This window comes from Ornithodoros turicata, chromosome 1 (assembly GCF_037126465.1).
Source record: "Ornithodoros turicata isolate Travis chromosome 1, ASM3712646v1, whole genome shotgun sequence".
NCBI classification, from domain to species: domain Eukaryota; kingdom Metazoa; phylum Arthropoda; class Arachnida; order Ixodida; family Argasidae; genus Ornithodoros; species Ornithodoros turicata.
In genome coordinates, this window is record NC_088201.1 from 58,373,574 (window position 1) to 58,394,634 (window position 21,061).

The 21,061-nt window shown below is 45.2% G+C and overlaps 1 protein-coding gene across 1 annotated transcript in view; it reads right to left on the bottom strand.

The window, feature by feature from the left end:
* Nucleotides 1-1,923: 1,923 nt before the first annotated feature.
* The window catches only part of LOC135395222 (uncharacterized), a 38,864-nt gene continuing 19,726 nt past the window's right edge, over nt 1,924-21,061 (bottom strand). Inside the window, exons 4-5 of the mRNA XM_064626480.1 lie at nt 18,098-18,197; nt 1,924-3,243 (exon numbers count right to left, since the gene is read on the bottom strand). Coding sequence (XP_064482550.1) covers nt 2,354-3,243; nt 18,098-18,197 — 990 coding nt within the window. The 3' untranslated portion in view covers nt 1,924-2,353. The remainder of the gene's footprint in view (nt 3,244-18,097; nt 18,198-21,061) is intronic.

Sequence of the window (21,061 nt, forward strand, 5' to 3'; positions counted from 1 at the left end):
GAGGTTTCACTAAACAGCCCTATGAAGTTGATCGCGTCGAGGAAGCTCCCCTGCGCACCCTGATAATGGCTAGACAAACGCTGTTGGTCACGATCATGACCGCAAAACTTGAACGCCGTTCGCTGTGTCGTAACACTAATGTGTCACTCGCTGTGATGACAGCTTGTTGTGTAAGACGCCTGGCGACCCAACACACGTCGTATACGTCTTAACAACCGCAGTACGCTTGTGTCAAAGCTGGCTTTAGCGCTGCATTTTCCGGGACGGTGTTGCCAGGCAGAATGGTCAAGAGAGGCCAGTTCCCTGAGGCTGCCAGAAAGAATGTATCTTCCAATCCAGGAAGCCTTTTCCAAGGCTGACATCTCTTAACGCGTATTAAGCAAGCAAGAAAGCCTGCGTTCAATGTGTCGTCGGGAAACGAAAGGTCGGCGAGTGGTATGAGCGACAGAGAGTATAAACAGGTCAAAGTCAACGCCTAGAAATATAGTTCGCCCTATGTTTCATTTGTTCCTCGAAGCCCCATCCGTTTGGTCCCACAGTTCGTGTCAACTATAGATTTAGGAAGGCCGCAGAGGAACCGCGAAGAAAATAGTTGGATGACCTCTAATGCAAAGGTAATTAGCGTCTGGAAGTAGCACCCCATCAAAAAAAAAAAAAAAAAATAGAATTATTAGCTATGACGTTATAAGGTGAGAGCAACACTTAATTGATTAGGCATCAAATTCGTCCAACGTATCACATGCCCTGTCGATGCTCCTCGCTCAAGGTGAAAAGTTCTCTGCAAGGGAGTTCCGCACGGCCTGAAGGGTTGGAAGGCCACAGTCTACAACATATCTTACGTATAGCACTGAAGCAGCTGGGATTACCGAACAGCTGACTGTAATCCCAGCCGCTTCAGTGTTGTGCCTCACAGCGCGGTCTGGGGACTCTCAGTATACCACTATATACGCCCAGTCTCAACGGCTTGTCGTAACACCGTCATTTGCGTTGCTTCGACTGCAGGGTTCGTAAATTTCGCATTATAATTCGGCACTACTGTGATCAGTCGCTGTGAAGCTTGCTTGAGATTGAATCGCTACATCCGGACAACACAATGCTCCATCTGCATTGAGTAATGCTGCACACGGCATGCCGGCACCGGTAAGCGTTTATGATCCGCTACCTGTATACAATGGATTGCGGGCGAACCAGTATCATAGGGTATACCATTACATTTTTAGTTTTGCGAAAGATTAAGGGTCGGAATTCGGAAGGAGCCCACATAGATGATAGGTCAATCCTCTTTCACCGCATGCGGCTAAATGATTGTTTTTCCGCTGCACAGCATCAGATGTAGAGTCTTCGCCTATACACGGACTTCTTTATCAGGGTAGGTTTTCAGCAGGCCAACCTCGGCAACGAACACGACTTCACCGCCACAAATATAGTAATAACCAAAATTAATCGAGTTGGAATCATGGCACCACTTCTTTGGAACGTATTTGGACAGAGCTTGGTCGACGGGCACTGTACCGTGTCACATCTGTGTACAGGTAGTTGTACGTGGGATACAATCCAATGACATTCGTTTGATGTATACGTGTTTCTGTTAAACTAACCAGCTACGTCTCCATAGTGCCCATTGTGCCTTGGGGTAGTGGGCCGCACCATACGTGGCGAATTTCCTCATTCATTATCATTAACTTATTTGTTGTTGTTGTCTCCATAGTTCACTGTAAACTCGCTGAAGAACACAGTATGACTAATGCTGCATGGCACATCGGTACCAGTTACTTTTCAGACATGTCAGGAAGAAAATCACAATCGTCCCGCATTTAATTAATGTCGGTGCCAGTTACGGTGGGTTTCAGTTACGTTTATGTGGGTTTCAGTTATGGTTCCAGAAATGTGAAACACAGTAGACACGGATATCCTTTGGTTTTATTTACGAAGTGAATGACTGTTTTTACAGCGTTACACCAGCATCCCGTGCCGTTTCGCGTCACCGAAGAGCGCAATGTTTCACAAGATAACTCAAATCAATGCAAACTGATTGATTGAGTTTGTTAGATATGAAATGCGGTGCCAGCAGACTTTGCGAAGTTTGAGTATCGAGCGTTAGCACCAGTTCAACTGCCCAGCAGGCTGCATCACCCAAGCAATAGGAATCATATAAAAATGAAAAGCAGCAAAAATGATCTGTGTGCTGTTACACAATGAACGAGCGACATCCAACAAAACAAACACATTCTCAAGCGAGAACTTTCCGAATACCATTAATTATATTACATGCGCACTTTCCAATCCCGAACACATTCATTACAAACGCAAGCTACTTCTGCTGTTGGCGGAACAACGCAATGAAGGATATTCATTACCAGCCGCCACTGGTTAAAGGCTCTGAATCAAAGCCGTAACTCGGCCATCCACTTGAAGAGAACATACTGGGGGCGGAAGACCTAACGACATACACCTTCTTGGAACTTACAAGAGGCGCTGTACTGGTACCTGCGAACCTTAAAGCTCCACTTACAGCATTGCGTATGGCACTCTTATAACCACTCAAGGCCGCGCTCGGGTCGATGCTTTTAACAACGTACGTCTGTCTAGAACCCGTGTGAGTAGGTGCGAAGCTAGCATGATAGCTTCGGGAGTCAAACGCCGGTGCACTATAAGTTGGAGCGGGAACATCAGTATCCAACACTGCTGTTTTAACTAAGTACGCGTGTTTCATGACTTGAGGAGCGGAACTTTGATACTGCGTAACGGGCTCAGCAGCCCACCCATCTGATGCAGCATGAACGGGAGCTGACTTTACAACGTAAACTTGTCTATCGCTAGGATCGGTGTCGAACTCCGCATTCTGCCAGCCGCTCCTGGCTCTCCTGAAACTCGCCGAGCTAGGTTCCAAACCAGCACCTGATCCAGGACTGCCCTCGTTGACACTGGTGATATGGAAAACATAGCTGTCGTCCGCAGATGGGGCGTGAGCAGGTTCAGCGTATTGTCGATCCCAGCTTTTCGGAAGCCGCGCTGACCTGCTGGAGCTCACTGGCCTCACTTCATAGACGAGTGCACTGGCGCGTGATGGGCTCGATTGAGTGGGTGACCGTCCATTACCGTAGCGGCGAATCTTCGGGGGCTGCCATCCGGTTTTCAGCAAGCTATCCCTCTGACGACTTCCTGATGCATTCTCGTCGCCTGGCGTCTTAGCGTACAGTTGACGAGCGGTATCCGTTCCACTTCCTTCATGATGAGGGTCCGCTGCAAGGGAAAAACGCATGGTTATTGAGATAGCGTTATTAGTAGCACACGACTGTTGCCCTTCAACTTGCGGCCTTAGCGGAAGTGAAGTTATCGAACTCGTGCAACGTAATATCGCACTGTAGCTCGTTACGGGGCGAGCGTGCAGTGTAACTGTATAGTTTAATGGAGCGTTCCTAGTTGCGATTGTCCATGTACTTACTTGTTAAATGTTTCGCCTACCGTGCGTACACCCTCAATCGCCACGTACCAGGAATTGAGCAGTAGACCCGTTTTATTTGTTTTTTTGTGTGTTTTTTTTCGGGGAAAATGCAATGAGGTGGCAGCGCGTTGTTGCTTTATCGTCGATATCTGACATGCAACAGTGCGTAACGAATGCCCACTTGGTACACGTGAAGTTTGCACGTTACTATATATAGCTGTTGGTAGGGTTTAAATACTTGCATAGCATATGAAGCAGAGCGGTATTGGCACGTGCAGAGTAACTTTTTTTAGGTGCACCAGCTGCATCGTCTAGATCGAGATGCATGCGCGAATCTACGTGTCCCTTCAGTATGCCTCCACGATACCTCGCTCGTATGCACATAGATTTATGATGTGATTCGTATCATTACCAAATGTTTACGATATATTTGTTGAGTACTGTACTATCGTTCACTGGTCGATGCAGAAATACGAAAGCATTCTTTATTTTTATTTATTTATTTATTTATTTTTGTAATGGAAGCCTGGCTGATTTACTATCCAACCGATGCAGCTGAATAATGAAAATTTTCTCCGCGATCCCTGTGGTCCACAGTCTTTATGCATCAAGCTTTAGATGTGTTGAAGTATCTATCTGGTCCATCCATGGTCGAACAATGCTCTCCATTTCAACTCCAGCTCACTTCAGAATAAACGTAAATGGCATGGTTACCAGGTGTATAGTTGCGTGCCTCATCCCATCGCTATGCACGTAGCTGCTACTGCTGCTGCTGTTAGTTGTAGAGGTGCGGGCATTAGAGTACAGCCTACGTAAACGCAGCGCAAGCGACATTAAGAAACGACAGGATAGCTGCTTTACACTTTACTGCGAGACCTTAGAGTGCATGGACACAAGGGACATGGACATGGACATGCAAGAAAACACTGATCTAGTGCGCTCAAGATACACAGCGGAAACATTCTGCTACATGTGGATGACCTGTTCCGAAAGGTGTAGTCCGTCACCAGTCACCGGCTTTTAAGATAGAGTTGTAGGGAGTTTTGCATGTGGAATTATTGCTTTGTTTTCAGTACTAGTGAAGAACTGACATGCATCCGGACCCTCCTTTTTGTTTCGTTTGCTTAGCTATTCAAAGTAATATGGTCACAACGTGGATACTATACTATCTCTACGAATTATGAAGAGTGGTACGAAAATGGCACTCGTCACATACATTAAAATGTTTCGTTTGTTTGTGGAGATTAGAAGGCTTTGCCCAAATTTTCATGCCCCCCCCACCAAAAAAAAAAAGAAAGAAGAAAAAAAAGTACAAACGCATGACCGCTATATTACGTGATGCTTCCGTCAACGTAGTACGAACGCGCTACGCAAATCTCGGAAACATACGAGAGCTAAAGTGCCTGCCGTCGAGGTCTTCCTGGTGTTTCCGGGGCGACCCTCGCTCCTCCCGGCTCATGAATGGGCCGTATTTTGATACAGATACTTTCCGTAGCGTTTTCTTCCGCGCAGAAGAACAGCACATATTCTTGTATAGTCAAAATCGAAGAAGGCCTAGCCGCGCACATCCGATTGTCAGCTTGGATTGATCCGTAACAATTTCATCTTTGAGGTCCGTATCGTGTAATCTGCCCACAAACTTCGTTCCTGGATGAAGCTGAAGGGTTGTTTCGTACTTATTCTACGATCTAAAGAAGTAAGCATGGGCCTGTCTTATGGAAACGAGTGGTGAGCACTTACGCGAACTATTTTTCAGTTCTGACCGTATAGCTTTCCTTCTCTATCGCAAGTTTCGCGTGTATGTGAACAGATTTAGTTTGCTTCGTTCCGCGATGGAAAAATATGTGTTTGCGGATTTCTGTCATTGCCCTGTTTTCTTTCAGCTGAAAGACGGAAACACGGTCGATCATGCAAGCACCATAAGATTGAGTCGAAAGTGTTTTGATGGGGGTTTCACCTTCCTCACTCGCCCGTAATGCATCGCATACATAATATATGTCAGTGACGCGTGGTAGTCTATCTCCCGCATCATCTCATGCGTTTGGTGTGTTGTTGACCCGATTGCGTAGAGGATACAGCATTATAAGGGCACACTGTCCATCGAGCTTCGGGGCACGAGCGGCACTTAACCGAAGGAAGATGCCGTGAATTCTGCCATTGGCTTTCCTTTCTCTGTGGCTGTAATTACGTGAGCGCTAGCTTGACAGCGCTAACTACACGAGCCAGTTTTCTTTTTTTTTTCTTCTGCGTCTTTCTTGCTCACGTGCGAGACAGCGTGTGAGTGTGGTCAAGGACTCGTGCGTAATTCTATCGGGAGTGAAGCTAAGTAGTGGCGCCATTGCTAGATAGTATTGGTGAAAAGGGTGTATTGCGTGGCGTGCTAGTGTGTCGTATACCCATGGGAAACAGTGCGAACTATAAACATAATGCTATTAATACTGCCTATAAGCAATTAGTTAGTGTTACAGATTTTATATTTCCATTACGTAAGTGTGACACCGACGTTGCATGTGACCAGTGATGTGACAAGTGATGACACCGACGTAACATTGAACCTAACGGCATAGGTAATCGAAAAATGTTTCCACAGCAGCCACGCACTCGTAGGGACTATATGTTTTTCTACTTGCAGGACCCAGGTTTTGAATAACATCACGTTTTTCAAACACTATAGCCCAGCTTCGACGTTTACATTCCCCATTGGATGTCTCCCACGATCAACGACAAAGGGAAGCTTCATTTGGGAAAAGAACTGTCGTATGAAATTTCCTTTCCCTTTTCTATTTTTTCGTTCACCTCCTCTTTATTCTCTTTGAACGTGCTTATTTGTTTTTCTAACGGGTTTTACTGCACGTTGTGTTCTGCTGATACAGTCAAACCTCGTTACAACGAAACGCGATACAACGAAATTCGCGATAGAGCGAAATAATTTGGATTCCCCGGCAGATGGCCATAGAGATCAATGTATTTTAACTCCCGCTACAACGAAACACTTTTTAGCCGCCGCCTCGATACAACGAAAGAACGAGATAAGGTTTATGACCCCAAAGCCGACTTTAGGGTCCTGAAAACAAAGGGCGCGAGCTGCGTCCTGTTCCCGCGGCGAAAGATGGCACGCGCGATTATGGTCGGGAGGAATCTGGTGCCTACAAAAGGAAGTCTGAGTCATTGGAAGGTTAGGGATTTTCTTCCGAGGCTTCTTCTTTTCGCGCTTGTTTTGAACTGTCCGGTTGCAGCCAACTAAAAAGAGCACGAGACGCAAGGCGCCATCGCGCGCGTGGGAAACGCTTCGTTCGCGTGGCGGCGTAAATGACGAAATCAGCCTAGATGATTTTCTTGACGGGGACAAACATGCCGTAGCAACGGAGAGCCTTACGGAAAACGCACTGTCATAGACGTAGAAGGTTTGCGGGAGATCGCAACACGATATGGAGAAAGCTGCGGAGGCTTCGGCGGCGTACGAACAATGCGTGACACCGCGTCTTCTAGGCACGACGCAGACGCGTATAACCGGCTATTTCACGCAAGAATAAAACGCCGTAGGTGCACCTTGGCGCTGTATTTGTAGTTGTTGTCATTTTTCACGAAAAACATTTCCGCATCGTCGCGGGAGTTATCGACGCTTATCTACAGCGCGCACCCTCGCAGAGGTCGCGATCCGTGACCTTTAATTCGGTACAACGAAATGTTCGATACAACGAAAGAAATTGCAGTCCCCGTGGGTTTCGTTATATCGAGGTTCGACTGTATTTCACATGTGTTCGGTTGAGTCCAAACACTCTGAGCTTATGGTAGCGTATTCTTTTTAAATTTTTATATTGTGTTGCGTATCTACTCCGGCCCTACTTTTCTCTTTCATCACCGTGGGGTCAGCGCAAGTAAAATGACCGCCGACCGCGTTAGCTTATCCGTGGAAACAAAAGCATCCCGTTGCACATCGGCCTCTGAGGACTATAGAGTGGTGGACAATGCGCTTTGGAGGCTGATATGTGAGGTACTGTGTCTTGTGGGCTCAGCTGACTCTTTCTGTTCTGCTGGCATGATGCAGTCTGACAAAAAAGTATAGAGTGTTCAAATTATAAACAAAAGTAAAGCGTTTCGTGCGCCATTTCCGACATCGCTAAATTCAACATATCATGAACTCCTCCTTAACAGTAGTGTAGACATATATTGGTTATATTTAACGACGTTACTTTAATATCTAACAACCCACAAGCATATGATGTAAAGTGGTGAAGGCATATCGAAGCAAAATACGTAGGTCGGGACCCGTTGGTATTTTCAACAGGGACTTTCCTTTTAACAATATAGAAGAACAGGCTCCGTTCGAAATACAGTCAAACATCGATATAATAAAATTCGCGGTATAGCGAAATAATTTGCATTCCCTGCCGCAATTGGTTGCCATATTTTGCAAGACTCGATACAACTAAATAGTCGATATGAAATAAATTGTGTTCACCGTGAGTTTCGTTATGTCGAGGTTCGACTGTACCGGCGGATCCCGACCGCACTTACCTTCGATCAACAAGTACCTGATGTTCGAAAAAAGCTTTTCTTACCTATACAGTTGTTCGCCGACTTCGTATAGTGATTTTGTAAGCACAGAGTATTTACGTCATGCTGCACTTATATTATATAGTTGTCTGGCGACGTGAAGCCCTGAATTAATGAACTTATAATATATGATTGGTACATTTTATCGCACGTGCGAAACTACGCCAATGATGCATAGTGTGTTCAGTTCAGTTACGTATACATTCGCTCGGCTTGGCACACAGGCGTTCCTGTTGAGGCAACAACATGAAAAATCCTCAACTGAACCCCTCTATCTGCAATACGGGGCTAAGTCGAAAAAAAAAAAAAAAAGAAATGAAAAACTCCATGTGAACGTTAGGGCTTCGTTAGCAACTTCAGTCAGAACGTTAGCAACGTAGCAGAAAAGAAACAAAATTTGAAAGCGTGCTCTATTCCTTTTTATGATATGGCAGCGCCTGCACAAGGTTTAGGAGTAGGAAAAAAAAAAAGAATTTTCACACGAGTCTGACCTTGCTGGTTTAGCAATGGTAATCCTAGGTACAGTACTGCTGGACGGAAGTTTACAGAACACGCACGGGCGCATTCCTTCCCCAGAGTGACACGCTAGCAGCGAATGGGACCGTACGAACTTAGAGACATGTGCCTAGGTAACCTAATCACCTGTTTGCAAGTCCATACGGTACCATTCGCTGCTAGCATGTCACTCTGCAGAAGGAACTTGCCGGAGAGTGTTCCGTAAACGTTTGTCCAGCACTGTGCATAGGATCAAGCAACCTGTGTGTAGTGGAGCAACCACGATCGGACTTAGGCCGGTTTCGTAGTAACGTTTTTTTCTCGAACGTGTTCTTCACGGAGCCAAAACGGACCAATTGGAACCTATGGGCTCGATTGCCCTTAGATTACTTCTGTGACGCAAACGGACGACAAATACGGCAGTGTGAATATACGCGTGAAAATACGATACACAGTAAATCATTTTACACCTTTATTTGCTCAAACAAGGTGTATTCTTATAAAAACACCCTTTTCTATTCCACAAAGAGTGCAAAAAGTGCATTACTAAAGGTGTAATATCGACATACACCACGTTTTATCCAATGTGGATCATTAAGGGTGTAAAGTGGGGTGTTGAAACAGGTGTTTTCCGTCGAATGCACCTTTTTTACACCCATTTGAATTGGGAGTATGGTGTTAAAAATGGTGTGTTATTTCGTGAGAGGAAAACTATGCTGGTTTCACAGCTCCGCTCAGCAAGTAATCACATTATAGACGATAACCTGAGTTAAAAACACAGTATTTGACAGGGAGGGATGTCAGAAATTTAGCTTACATCTTTGACTCGTTGCATGCGTGAGTGTTAATTGCAAAAACACATTCCCGCCACCGCTACAAACGTTTCCCGCCCCACCACATGTAACGAATGTGCCCGCAACAAATTGTATTTCAGTATATGATCCATCCGACACGCCAATATAGGCTACTGAGGGTGCCCTAGGTCTCTTTATGCCTCTGCACTCAGGTTGGTCCCACAGTGTTGCCAAGCTAACGAGGCGTGCCTGCGACGCATTGCGCTCCGGTTTAGGTTCTACGATGGAACCACGGCTGGAAGTCTACTGTGTTCGCGGTGCCGCTTGCCATAGAAGCAAGAACGTCGAACTGCATGCCTCGGCCAGTGGTGTCGGTATGCTGCCGCGGAAGCTCCTATTACACTATTTGCGAGGGAATATTTGCGAACGAATAATTCCATCATAAAAGGTGTTTTCAATAGAATACTTCCATTTTAAGGGTGTTTTTGTTTTTATACACCAATTATAACAGTGTTTTACTAGGAATACACTAAACTAAAAGGTGTATTAGAAAACACCCATCATTTCAGTGTAAAAGCAACACCGAAAAGGTGTGCGCCATGGGACAAGCCATTTACACCAAAAAAGTGTAAAAAAGTTTACTGTAAAAGTTTAATGGGCCATTGTGAAATGACAGATTAGCATGAGTGCACAAGTTTTCCTGTCCACAGTCCTGTCCTGAGTTTTCTTTGGCAGGTACATACTGGTGTTTAGATGTCACTGTAGCAAAAATTACTGAAAGGTGGATAAGTGAACTTATTGCATGCAGAGGTTCAATTAGTCGTCATTTGGATATAGATGTCAGAAACAGGCAAAAAATTGCTTGAAAGATTGCATAAACTTATTTTGAGCATAATGTAAAAACCCCGAGACTAGGGAACACGAAGGGACAGACACAAACACGAAATCTCTTTATGGAGGCTTCGTGTTTGTGTCTGTCCCTTCGTGTTCCCTAGTCTCGGGGTCTTTACATTATGCATCATCTTCACCAGCTCGCTTGCTTCCTAGCCATTTTTTCATTATTTTGAGCTGCTGAGTGTTTCCGCGTGCCTAGTCCCTGACAGAGCCACAGTTCAGACAGTTCATCCTATCGTAACTTGCACTAATGTAATGAATGTCAAGTCACTGAAGGTCTAGGATGTCATGGCCTACAGGGACTCTTAGTTGACTATCGTTTTATTTCTTGCTCATGATCATAGGTGCCGAGCGGCTTAAAATCCCGATTCATCACTACATGTCGTTCGTTTCTTTCACAGTCGTCAATTCATTCCAAGTTTCACCTCTAAACCGAGGAAAACTTGCAAAAGTTCTAGTTCTTTACTCGGTTTGCACATGCCGTAACGCTATTTTAAAATATATCTCAAGCTAAACAAAATACATGTGTATAAATCCTGTTACATTGTCTGAGCGAACAGTTCGTTAAGCGCATGTTTTTGTTCGCTTACATCGTGAGAGCTGCTCCTTCACTGTTACTGGACGTCTGCCGCTTTCTTGAATAATCATAGGGAACTGCAGCGGTTAAGACCTGTCCGACTGTCAACGTCGGTCTGCTTCGAGGCAAGATGGATGATTGTGTCTTCAGAAGCATGACAGCTCCTATACCAATTCTAGCTTGTACTAAAGCCCTTAAATAAGTGATATTTGTTTTTTTGTTTATATCCAGTCAAAGTTCGCAGTAGTCGGGATTGTCCGGTGCAACGACGTTCTTTCTCCCGCTCTATTTTTCGCACTTCGCTCCTTCTTTCAGTCGCGGAAACTACCTTTAAAAGACCTCCAGAGAACAAAACGACCACAGAAGATCACATTGTACGAGTTTGGGCACGCTTCCTCTTCCTGTTTTTTCAGCCAGCAAAAAGTAAAAATAAATGGATAAAAGAAACATCATCTAGAGAATGGAAGCTTTGTTCCAGAAACATCTCTGTCACGGCCAAGTGTAGCTTTTGGATGGGATTGATCTGTCGAGTTCTCGGTTCACTGCGCGTATTGTTAACAACCAAGGTTGCGGTTAGGTGATGTTACCTGCGGCTCTAAATTTCCTTTGGGGAATGCTGCTCTATTTTTTCTTTTTTTTTTTCAGAGATATTCCTTGAACGTCTACCAAACATTCGAACGTCACGCCCTGTGCACCCCAAAACAGGTACACATGCAAAAAATTGTCAAGTGAATATACGATATATATACTATTCATTCTAATAATCATTCTGTACGTAATACACCACACACTTTGTACATTACATGCCACATTTGAACCTTGAACTTGAACCTTGAACGGTCAAGAAAGGCAAACTACAAAGATATTGATCTCACTCCACGTTGGGCCGGGCGCTTGTGATGCTTGTAAAACATGACTTCTATGACGTTTGGGGCTCGTGTTTAACGTAACCTGCTCGCGTGGCTCAGTGGTTGCGTGCTGGTCATGTCACGTCGAGACTGGGAGGTACCCGGGTTCGAATCCCGGTGCCGGTTGTGCTGTCTGGGTTTTTCTCAGACGCTGTCAGGCATATGTCGGCACAGTTCCCTTAGAAGTCTGCCCGTAACGTTGCCGTCCTCTGTGAGGTCGACAATGGCGAGCCCTTTCACCAGCACCGCCACCACCAGCGTGTTTAACGTAACGTATCCAAATTCACAAAGAACGCACTGCACGCGAACATTCGTACACTTGGTACATGTCCAGCGAAGGGTGGCAAGCACGGCTCTACCAGCGTTCAGGGTACTTGCACATAAATTTATTGTACAGGAAAGTGGTGACCAAGGTGGGGGGGGGGGGGGGGGGTTCCACATCCCCGTACACCATGAAGACACGTTTATTGGCTATGACTCAAATTGTTAACATCTCCAAAACAGAAAAACACAGGCAACTTCATCATCAGGATCAGGCCTACAATGCTTTGGGATTCAAAGAACGTTATGTACTGCGTGGGACACGGCTGTCTGAAATCTCCAGCCCGTGGAGCAGCGGTCTTCTATCAGCGATGTCGCTCACAAAAGGAACTATGCCAATACCATCCCCCGAGGGGAGGCCGCACTCAAACGTGTGCCACGCATCGCCAACAGTCGGGAGAGATAATCCTGTCGAGAGAGATGCATGGCGCACAGTTGTGCACGGCCTCCCCTCGGAGACGGTATTGGTGTAGGTCATTCGTGAGCGACACCATCGATAGGGGACCGCTCCGCCGCGGGCTGGAGGTTTCAGACAACCGTGTCACACAAAGTACTTGAACTTGCGTAACCCTGCAAAATATCCCTGCCCAGTGCTATTCAACCCTGTTCAGTCAATGACGGTAGAAATGCGTTCTGAACGCAGACTACAAAAAATTTTTTTGCTGCCTTCAAGACAGTACTCGTACTCATATTCCAGCTTATGCAACGCAACCCTCCGTCCTCAACTGGAACTTTCTGCCTCATCCACTCTCCAACCTTGACTTCTCTAGATCTGACACCTAATGTCGTGGTTTCATATGTCTGTTGTTGTTCTGCTACATCTGCTTATCACTTATATTATATATAGCAGACAAAAAAAAGAAGAAAAAGAAAAATCAACAATAATGACGAGGTCAAAAGGGGAAAAAAAAGAAATAAAAGCTTATCTGATTTAACTTATATTTGACCACCCTCGAACATGCGGTCACACCAGCACAAATATATGATTATGGGTCACTAACGTACAATTATGTAGCTGTCCGCAATGCCTGAACTAATGCGTTTGACGACACACTCAAGTATAACTTTTTTCTGTCTCTTTGTTTGTAACAAACTGAAACTCAGCCATAACTTTGCCGCCTTTACTGTAATCTTTCGTACCCGACTATGGCAATAATTTGTCCGACAAGATAGGAAGTTCGGCTTCCAGTACTGCAGCACTTTCATTGTTAAGCTCATTATCATCTATAGGTCTGCAGATAATGGAAGACTTGTTCCCAAAGTAACGCCTTCATCCACAAAAGCAAAGACCTTTTTTGTTCCACAAAGTTGCCTCACAATGAACATGCGCCCCCTTTACAAGTTATCTGCCGTCGCATAATTACCGCGTCGGTCTCTGAGAACTGGCTACGGTGTCTCCGCGTGATTAACGAAACAAAGCTCCTTGCGGAAGCACGGCACTGAGCCAGACTCCTGCGATATTCTAATTAGAGAATGGAGAACATACACTGTTGTAATGATCATCGTTGATTGCGTAAAAGGTATAAACTGGGGGGGGGGGGGGAATATAGGTTTATTGCAAAACAAAACAAAAACACGAAAGAGGGGAAAGGTTAGCCTGGCTCCAGCAGCCGGTATAAACTGTGAATTGAATCAATCATACATGAAGCGAAATACATTTTCTTTAACGAGATGATTGCTTTGTTGTGCGTATCCAGAGTACTCAATAGAGTAAATTCCTCATACTAACAAGTATACCCTTGCGTAGTGAATCTGGAATTAAAAGTACCATACAATAGTGGACATACAACCTCAGATAAGTTACCTATTCGGTAGCCTGAGCCCTCAGTGCTTTACGTCACAATTATCGTCCCAAATATACTCATAGTCTTTAGAGAAAATTATAATTTAAAATACGGGCAACACTGTGTCGAAGTTGCCGCAAGCTTCGCTTCGCTCGTCAAGTACGGCGGCAAAACTGGACTGCATGCGCATGACACTGCGTTCAAAACGAAAGTCGGCTACATGTCGGCTACGTAGCCATCAAGTGCAGGAAATCAGTCGGGAACATAGATCACTGTTGCTTGACGAATTTGAGATTATTTTTCGCAGACATCGCCCCGAACCTTTTTACTGCGGTTTTGCTGGCAAGCTAAAATTATTAAGAGAGCTCAGTCACATGTGTAACGTGTTGCACGCGGGTTTACAAGCAACAAGCTGTTAAACCCCCATCATATGTACATAGCCACAGTCATGGAGTCATATGTACATAGTCGCATTGTGCATTTCTCAATTTCTCATCGTAATGGATTCTAGATAGTGTAATAGTGAGTGTTGACGTTGAATAAATTTCCTCAAACAACTGTTAAACTATACGCTAGCATAAGCCGTCTGTCTGCAGCTTTGCGGTGTACCTTTAAGTAGCAAATTTCCTCATTCGTCGTCACCACTTGTATTCGGTGTTGTTTTTATACTCTTGTTGGTATTTCTGTGCCTCATTCAACACTTTTCTGCGGACTATACAGAGTACAGGAACTATATTTCTCCCGATATCATTACATTTCCGATCTTTCTGGATCGCCAACCAAGCAACAACCGGAGAAGGCAACGTAGATGGTGCGTGCGCCCGAAAAGGCAACATTTCCTTGAGTGGGACGGAGAACGAATGAAGTGGACACACTTTTCAGGCTGTCCAGTCCACTTAACGCGTTCTCTGTCCTAACCTATCTCCTGTAAGTCAAGGAGATGACGCCCTTCCCATCGTACTTAGTCGGGTCCAATGCCGCCCTTGAATCCCACACTGCCTCACGTAAGGAGGTTCCTCCTCTGCAAACAAACATAAGATCGTTTTGAAACGCCCGTTTGTTCAATGTCAATACTATGTCTTTCATCACCGGTTGACAGAGCACTAGATGTGTGCGAATATTCGAAATTTCGAATCATTATTCGAATAATTGATAATTCGAAGTGCTTTTCGAATCGAATAGTCATATTCGAAAAGTATTCGAAAGTTATAAAATATCGGCTTCAAGGCACGCCGTGGTAAAGCTGGCGCGGACGCCGCTGGCACCGGGAGGCCACTGTCACGTGGCCTGCGGTAGTTGTTGTCCGCGAGACTGAAACGGACGCTGGCCGCCTATGCGCTTCGTTAGTATTATCGGCGCTAGTCAGAGACAATGGATCGTGACACGGATGAACGTGGCAGCAGCAGTACGGAGACGGCTTCTCGAAAACGGCGGAGTGTTTTATGGGATTTCTTCGAACAAACATCGTCATGTAAGGCGAAATGCACTGCCTGCAAGGCAACCTTAAGAAAGGACCCACTACGCCTCTTCCCAATCATCTAAAATTTCATCCTGCTGCCTACAAGTCGTATGAAGCGAAACTGTCGTTTGTAGACGCAATAAAACCCAAAACGACCGAGACAAGCCAGAAGTCACTGAGCTCCTACATGAAACCGAAACTGAAGCCACGTATGCCCGTACCAAGCTACTGACAAAGAAAATTGCAGGGTTCATTGCCAAAGGCGTTCATTCGTACTCCGTTGTTGAAGAACGTGGGTTTCTGGACCTAATTGGGGCTGCTGCACTGGAATATGTCGTTCCGAGCAGCACTACGTTTTCGCCCTCGGTCGTCCCAGACTTGTACGAACAAGAAGTGCAACAGGTCAAGTCCGAGCTACGCAGCTGTATCATGGACGGCACGGAGTGCTATTCCATTACAACTGACGATTGGACTTCGCGCCGTGGAGACAGTTATGTGTCCATGACGTACCATGTGTTGGACGCGAATTTCACTGCCAGCAAGTACACTTTGGCTTGCCGGGGTGTACCCCAGGTACACACGGCTGGTATTTTGCGCCTTTTTCTGCAAAACGTCTGCGCGGAATGGGACCTTCCACGAGACCTGCCGGTTTTTGTGCTCACGGATAATGCACGAAACTTAATCGCAGCGGTCGCGCAGTGCAAGTCGTGCACCGAGATACCTTGGTTTGCCCACACACTGCAGCTCTGCGTTGAGGATGCTAAAAGGGGGACATCTGGGTTTAACGAAATTTGCGCAAGAGCAAGGTCAGTGGTTGGATATTACAAGCGCAGCTGGCAAGCACGATCGCGTTTGCGGAAAATACAAACAAGCATGAGATGTGCACCGCTGGAACTAATCCAAGACGTTCCCACAAGATGGAATAGCGAGTACATGATGATTTCAGGTATCTTAGATTTACGTTTGGCAATTTCGGGACTTCGGCAATTTCGGGAATGGTGCCAAATGTCGTCATTGACTGACGTGCTCAAGTGCATCGATGAGACAACTACAGAAGCCTGTACTGAAAGCAGTCCTACTCTCTCACTGGTCATTTCTCTGGTTCACTGCATGTCCTCACTGCTACCAAAAAAAGGCACAAGAAGGTGACGTAGTGTCATTTGCGTCAAACCTTCTTCATAGCATGAAAACAAGGTTTATAGACATAAGAACGAATGACACTTTTGCACTTGCACCACAGGCAAACCCAAGATTCAAGAATGTCTGCTTTATAACTCAGATAGGGAAGCAGTGGACTCGGAAACTCTGGAAGCAGCAGTAGAGAAGCATGCTTCAACTGGCTTTCACTGTGATACCACAGAGTTATTTGAGGAACTTGCATCAGTGCCCTCTACATCATCTGCTGTCTGGAGTGTGTTTGGACAATTGGCGTCGGCCCCAGGTGTTTCACCTCAAACGACCCAAAGGCTACCAACACTGAAAGTGGAGGAGTCCCTTCGTTGTCCCTGTCTCGCCACTCTCAGAAAACCCACTACTCTGGTGGCAGTCTCACGGCATTCTGCTCAGTGAGCGGAAGACATCCCCATATCATCGTCATCATGTATATATATATATCTCTCTCACGGAAAATCATGGTTTCCCGCAATGGTTAAGGTAGCACAGCTATACTTGTCCATTCCTGCAACTCAGGTGCCAAGTGAAAGACTGTTTTCTATTTGTGGCCTTACCGTGTCCACAAGACGGCAATCTTTGTTGCCTGAACACGTTGAACAGTTGTTGTTCCTGCATGAAAACCTGAACACAAACGCCTATGCCTAACCACCTTCTTGTTACATCTAATTTAATATTCAAATTTAAGAAGCACCACTAGTGTGCTGTGGCACTACATTTATGGTCTTGTTGATGCAGGCAAAATAATAAATTATTCGTTAATTACTCGAAAAATATCCAAATTCGATTCGATCGATTCGACAGTGGCACTGTTCGATTCGTATTCGATTTGGTGCTGAAAACCACTATTAGCACACCTGTACAGAGCACACGTTGATTTGGTCACGGCTTGGGCTAGTGTAGGCCGTCTTTCTGGACGGAAAATGTGCTGCTTTGGCACCTGGTACAGGCTTTAATTTTCTTGCGCCATAACACTGAGGCATCGTACAGGCTGAAATATTTCGGTGACATTGCTTATGAACATTTTTAAGTGCGAGTAAAGTTTCAATATATCTTCTTCTACCAAAACAACCAACATATTTGAGTATTCTGTAATGTGAGTATTCAATGCGACCTATGTTCCCATTTTTTTCTTTCTACTTTTAATCTAATCTAATCTGCGACGACAGGGCCAATAATCAAAGTTATCGGGTTATGACTTTGTTGGGTGGAACGACGTCAGAATTTGGCTACAGAAGCAGATGATAGCAGATATCCAATCTCATAATGGTTTGCACACATTGATCAGACTTCTGGGATTGGACGTCTGCTACCAACCACTAGATGAGCCGGATTTGACGTTAACTATGACGTTGATTAGCCGTTTACTTTTCTTTTGTTCTCTTTCTTATTTTTTCTGTCCAGGTCTATGAGATTGAAACGCTGCATTTGCACGGTTCGTGTATGAAAGATGTATGTTCGAAAGAAAAACGGTGGAGGGTATTGTGAGTCGCCCTTGCTCGATCTCAGTTTTAGAATCCAGTTAACGAAAGCGGACGAACTTCGACATATACTTCTGAAACGACGGCTTTTTTTCTTCTTCTTCTTGGAACCAACTACGACATCTAAGCAACCGAGCGTTTGCCATTTCCTGCAGAGCCCCCTCTCCAAATAGCTCACAGCCGCTGTGTAACCGGGCTTCATATACGCTTACCTTTTGCCGTTGCTGGCCAAGCGACAGAGGGCTCATTGCTTGTGCCAGATCCCGCCCGTCTGCCTGCCACAACCAGGTGAATGAACAACGCCAGGGGAACCTTCAAATCGACACACACTATGTCTCAGTTTGCGTTCATTTAGTAAAACATTTAAGATATTTACAAATCATCGTGAAACAACAAATGTATATGTTCAAAACATAAGTACCACATGCTCGCAATTATTATTGTTATTACGAATAGCCTCCATGAAACCAAACGACATCGTGTTCCACGACGTGATTTCTGGTTCCGAATAACGGTTTCAACATACCAATGTACTCACTATCCGTGTTATTCTTAACCTATAACGTATCACACGTTAAGTGGCATATTCTGATAGAAATAAACATTGATTTCAACGTGTTTCAATTATAATCCAGCAAACTAGGCCGTGTTTCCCTCGAGTAAGCCGTGTTATTGGACTTCATCTGACTTCTGCACATGTGTAAACAGCGTACATAAAGACACCGTGTAGAAATTAACTCGTGAGAACGCGGAATACAATTGCGCTCTAGCGGCCATGATTAGCACTAGAGCACCATAACGTTTCCCGTTCTCATCGCTTATACGGAGCAAGAACTTAGCAAGTCATGGCAACAACTTAACAAAAACACCGGCATCACACGGGAGCTGTTCATCTGAACAAATTTAGTTTCAGACTTTTACTTCTACACCACATTCCAGCAGGCTGAGCTTACCAGACACTTCATCTTTAGCTCCTGCACGTGATCGTGTGAAATTTCCCAGGTCTACCGGCGCGTTGCCGTGCCTTATATACTACTTAGATGATGGTTGCCACACCGTACGTCACATATATACGTGGCATGCTGCATATCATTAAACTGTGCAAAATTCAGTGAGCGTGACCCAATCGCACATGCAGCTACCGTGAAAACGCACTCGTCAAGTGTTCCATTTTCCTCATCAGCTGGCGCATATTTCACTTTCAAAAACACTCCCTTTAGGCCGTCTTGCCGAACATTCCTGTTTCATTGCACCACATGCTGCGGCATTTGTGTCGCGGCATGAGTGCAACATGAAAGAATTGCAGTGTACTGAGTAGATTACGCGGCAGTTCCAGCATGGAAACCAAGTCGGTGCTTTACGTCGCAGATGCACCAAAAGGGAAAATCTACGAAATAAACGAAGTATTTTCGTTCTTTCTCGTCATGATTGATTGATTGATTGATTGGTGACAGCACTGCTGTTGTTTATTTGTGTGTGTGTGTGTTTTCACATCGTCACTGTTTCGAGTAAGGCCGGTAAACGAAACAACTGAAAAATGTAGATATGCTGAAAATCCTACGAACCGGTGAGGAAATGTTAAAGGAAGAGCCTTATAGGACGAGAGCCGCCGATATCTTGAACAGAATTTGTTCTTTTTCAGGACTGAAAGAAGAAGTACAGTCTCTGTTCGATCGTCTCTGTTGTTTCGATGCCGGCCCAGGACGGTAGCAATGTGGGGAAGGTAAGCATTGCTTCCAGCAACCGTGTATCGGAGATTTCCGACGCACGTCAAAAGAACCCCAGGTGGCAGAAATTATCCGCAGTCCCACCCTGTGGCACGTGCAACATGTCGCCACACAAATAGGCTCATATATAGGCTCAAATCATACGTGTAAAAACCTACTCTAATTAGTTTCTGTTTGAAATGTCGTCGGCTCTGGCCCTGGGGCTCTTCGGTTAATAGAAAATGGAGAGGCAAAAAGAGTTGAAACGGAGAGCAAAATGCGAGAAGGCAATCGAACATGGCACGTCACTACATGCATGCTTGGCGAGCGCGTTGGACGTTTTCCTCCAAAAAATAATGGCTGATGCTGTTCATGCATTTCTGCCGCGATGCCCTTCTGAGGACAATTTAGTCGCGCACTGGCGTTGACGGCTGCTTTTTTGCTATCTTACATGTGCGTATTTCTTCCCAAGGTGACGTACTGACTATGCATTCCATGTAGAAAGCGGACGATTGGCACATCCGCGCCCGGAGACGCGTTCCCGAAAGGTTCGAGCGTCAATCAAAAGATGTATGTGGTACATGTCTTTCATGGCGGGTTATTGAAGCAGTCGAATAAAGATCACAGTTGACTTTGACCAGTGCATTATGCAAAGTTATGCGCATTTTTACGGCATTTCAAACATGTTCTTGGCCATACAACGTCGTACGCCGCTGCTTCGAGAAGAGTGCGTGTTTATACCGCCCTTCTTAAAGGAAGCGCAGGTTTAGGTACTGCTTGGCTTCCTTCGCTTCCTTGTGTGTCACTCTGTAGTTCACTGCCGAATAGTTCCTAATATTTACCTGTCAGTGTCAGACGTTCCACTATCCCGCTCTCACTTTCAACACGATTTCGTGCGTGTTGCCAACTGGAAGACAGTAACGTAGGAAATAACTTTTTGGCCGTATCAATACGGTGGCAGAATTACATGTGTTGTCGTATGGGGTTATTGGCTGATGTCATTAATAGAAGAGAAATGAAGTTTCCTCTGTCGTCAGACCAGGTCTACTGTCACAGAACTTGCTCTGGTTCAAGAAAGAAAAAGACAGGGAAAATAACCAGGGAAAATTAATGATTTCTTACGCAGTATTTTTTGGTTTTTCGTTAGTTTCAACTTTGTCAATGTCATGATTCTCTAACGTCTTTTACGATCCTTCCTAATAATTGCTGCTCAAGTACGATGTGTGTAAGAGTGTCACATGACAAAACAATTTTCGAACGGACTTTTCGAACTACGAAGCGAATCCCCGACGTATTCTGCGATGATACCTTGACAGCATACACAGTATTTGGAACGAACTATGAGGATTACAACAACGCCACCGAGGAGCAAAGGCACACAAGAACGTGTATTTCAAAACAACACAAAATCCCGAGGATCAACGGTGACGTCGTACGCTAGCAAGCACACGGGTTGCAAATTTTCGACAT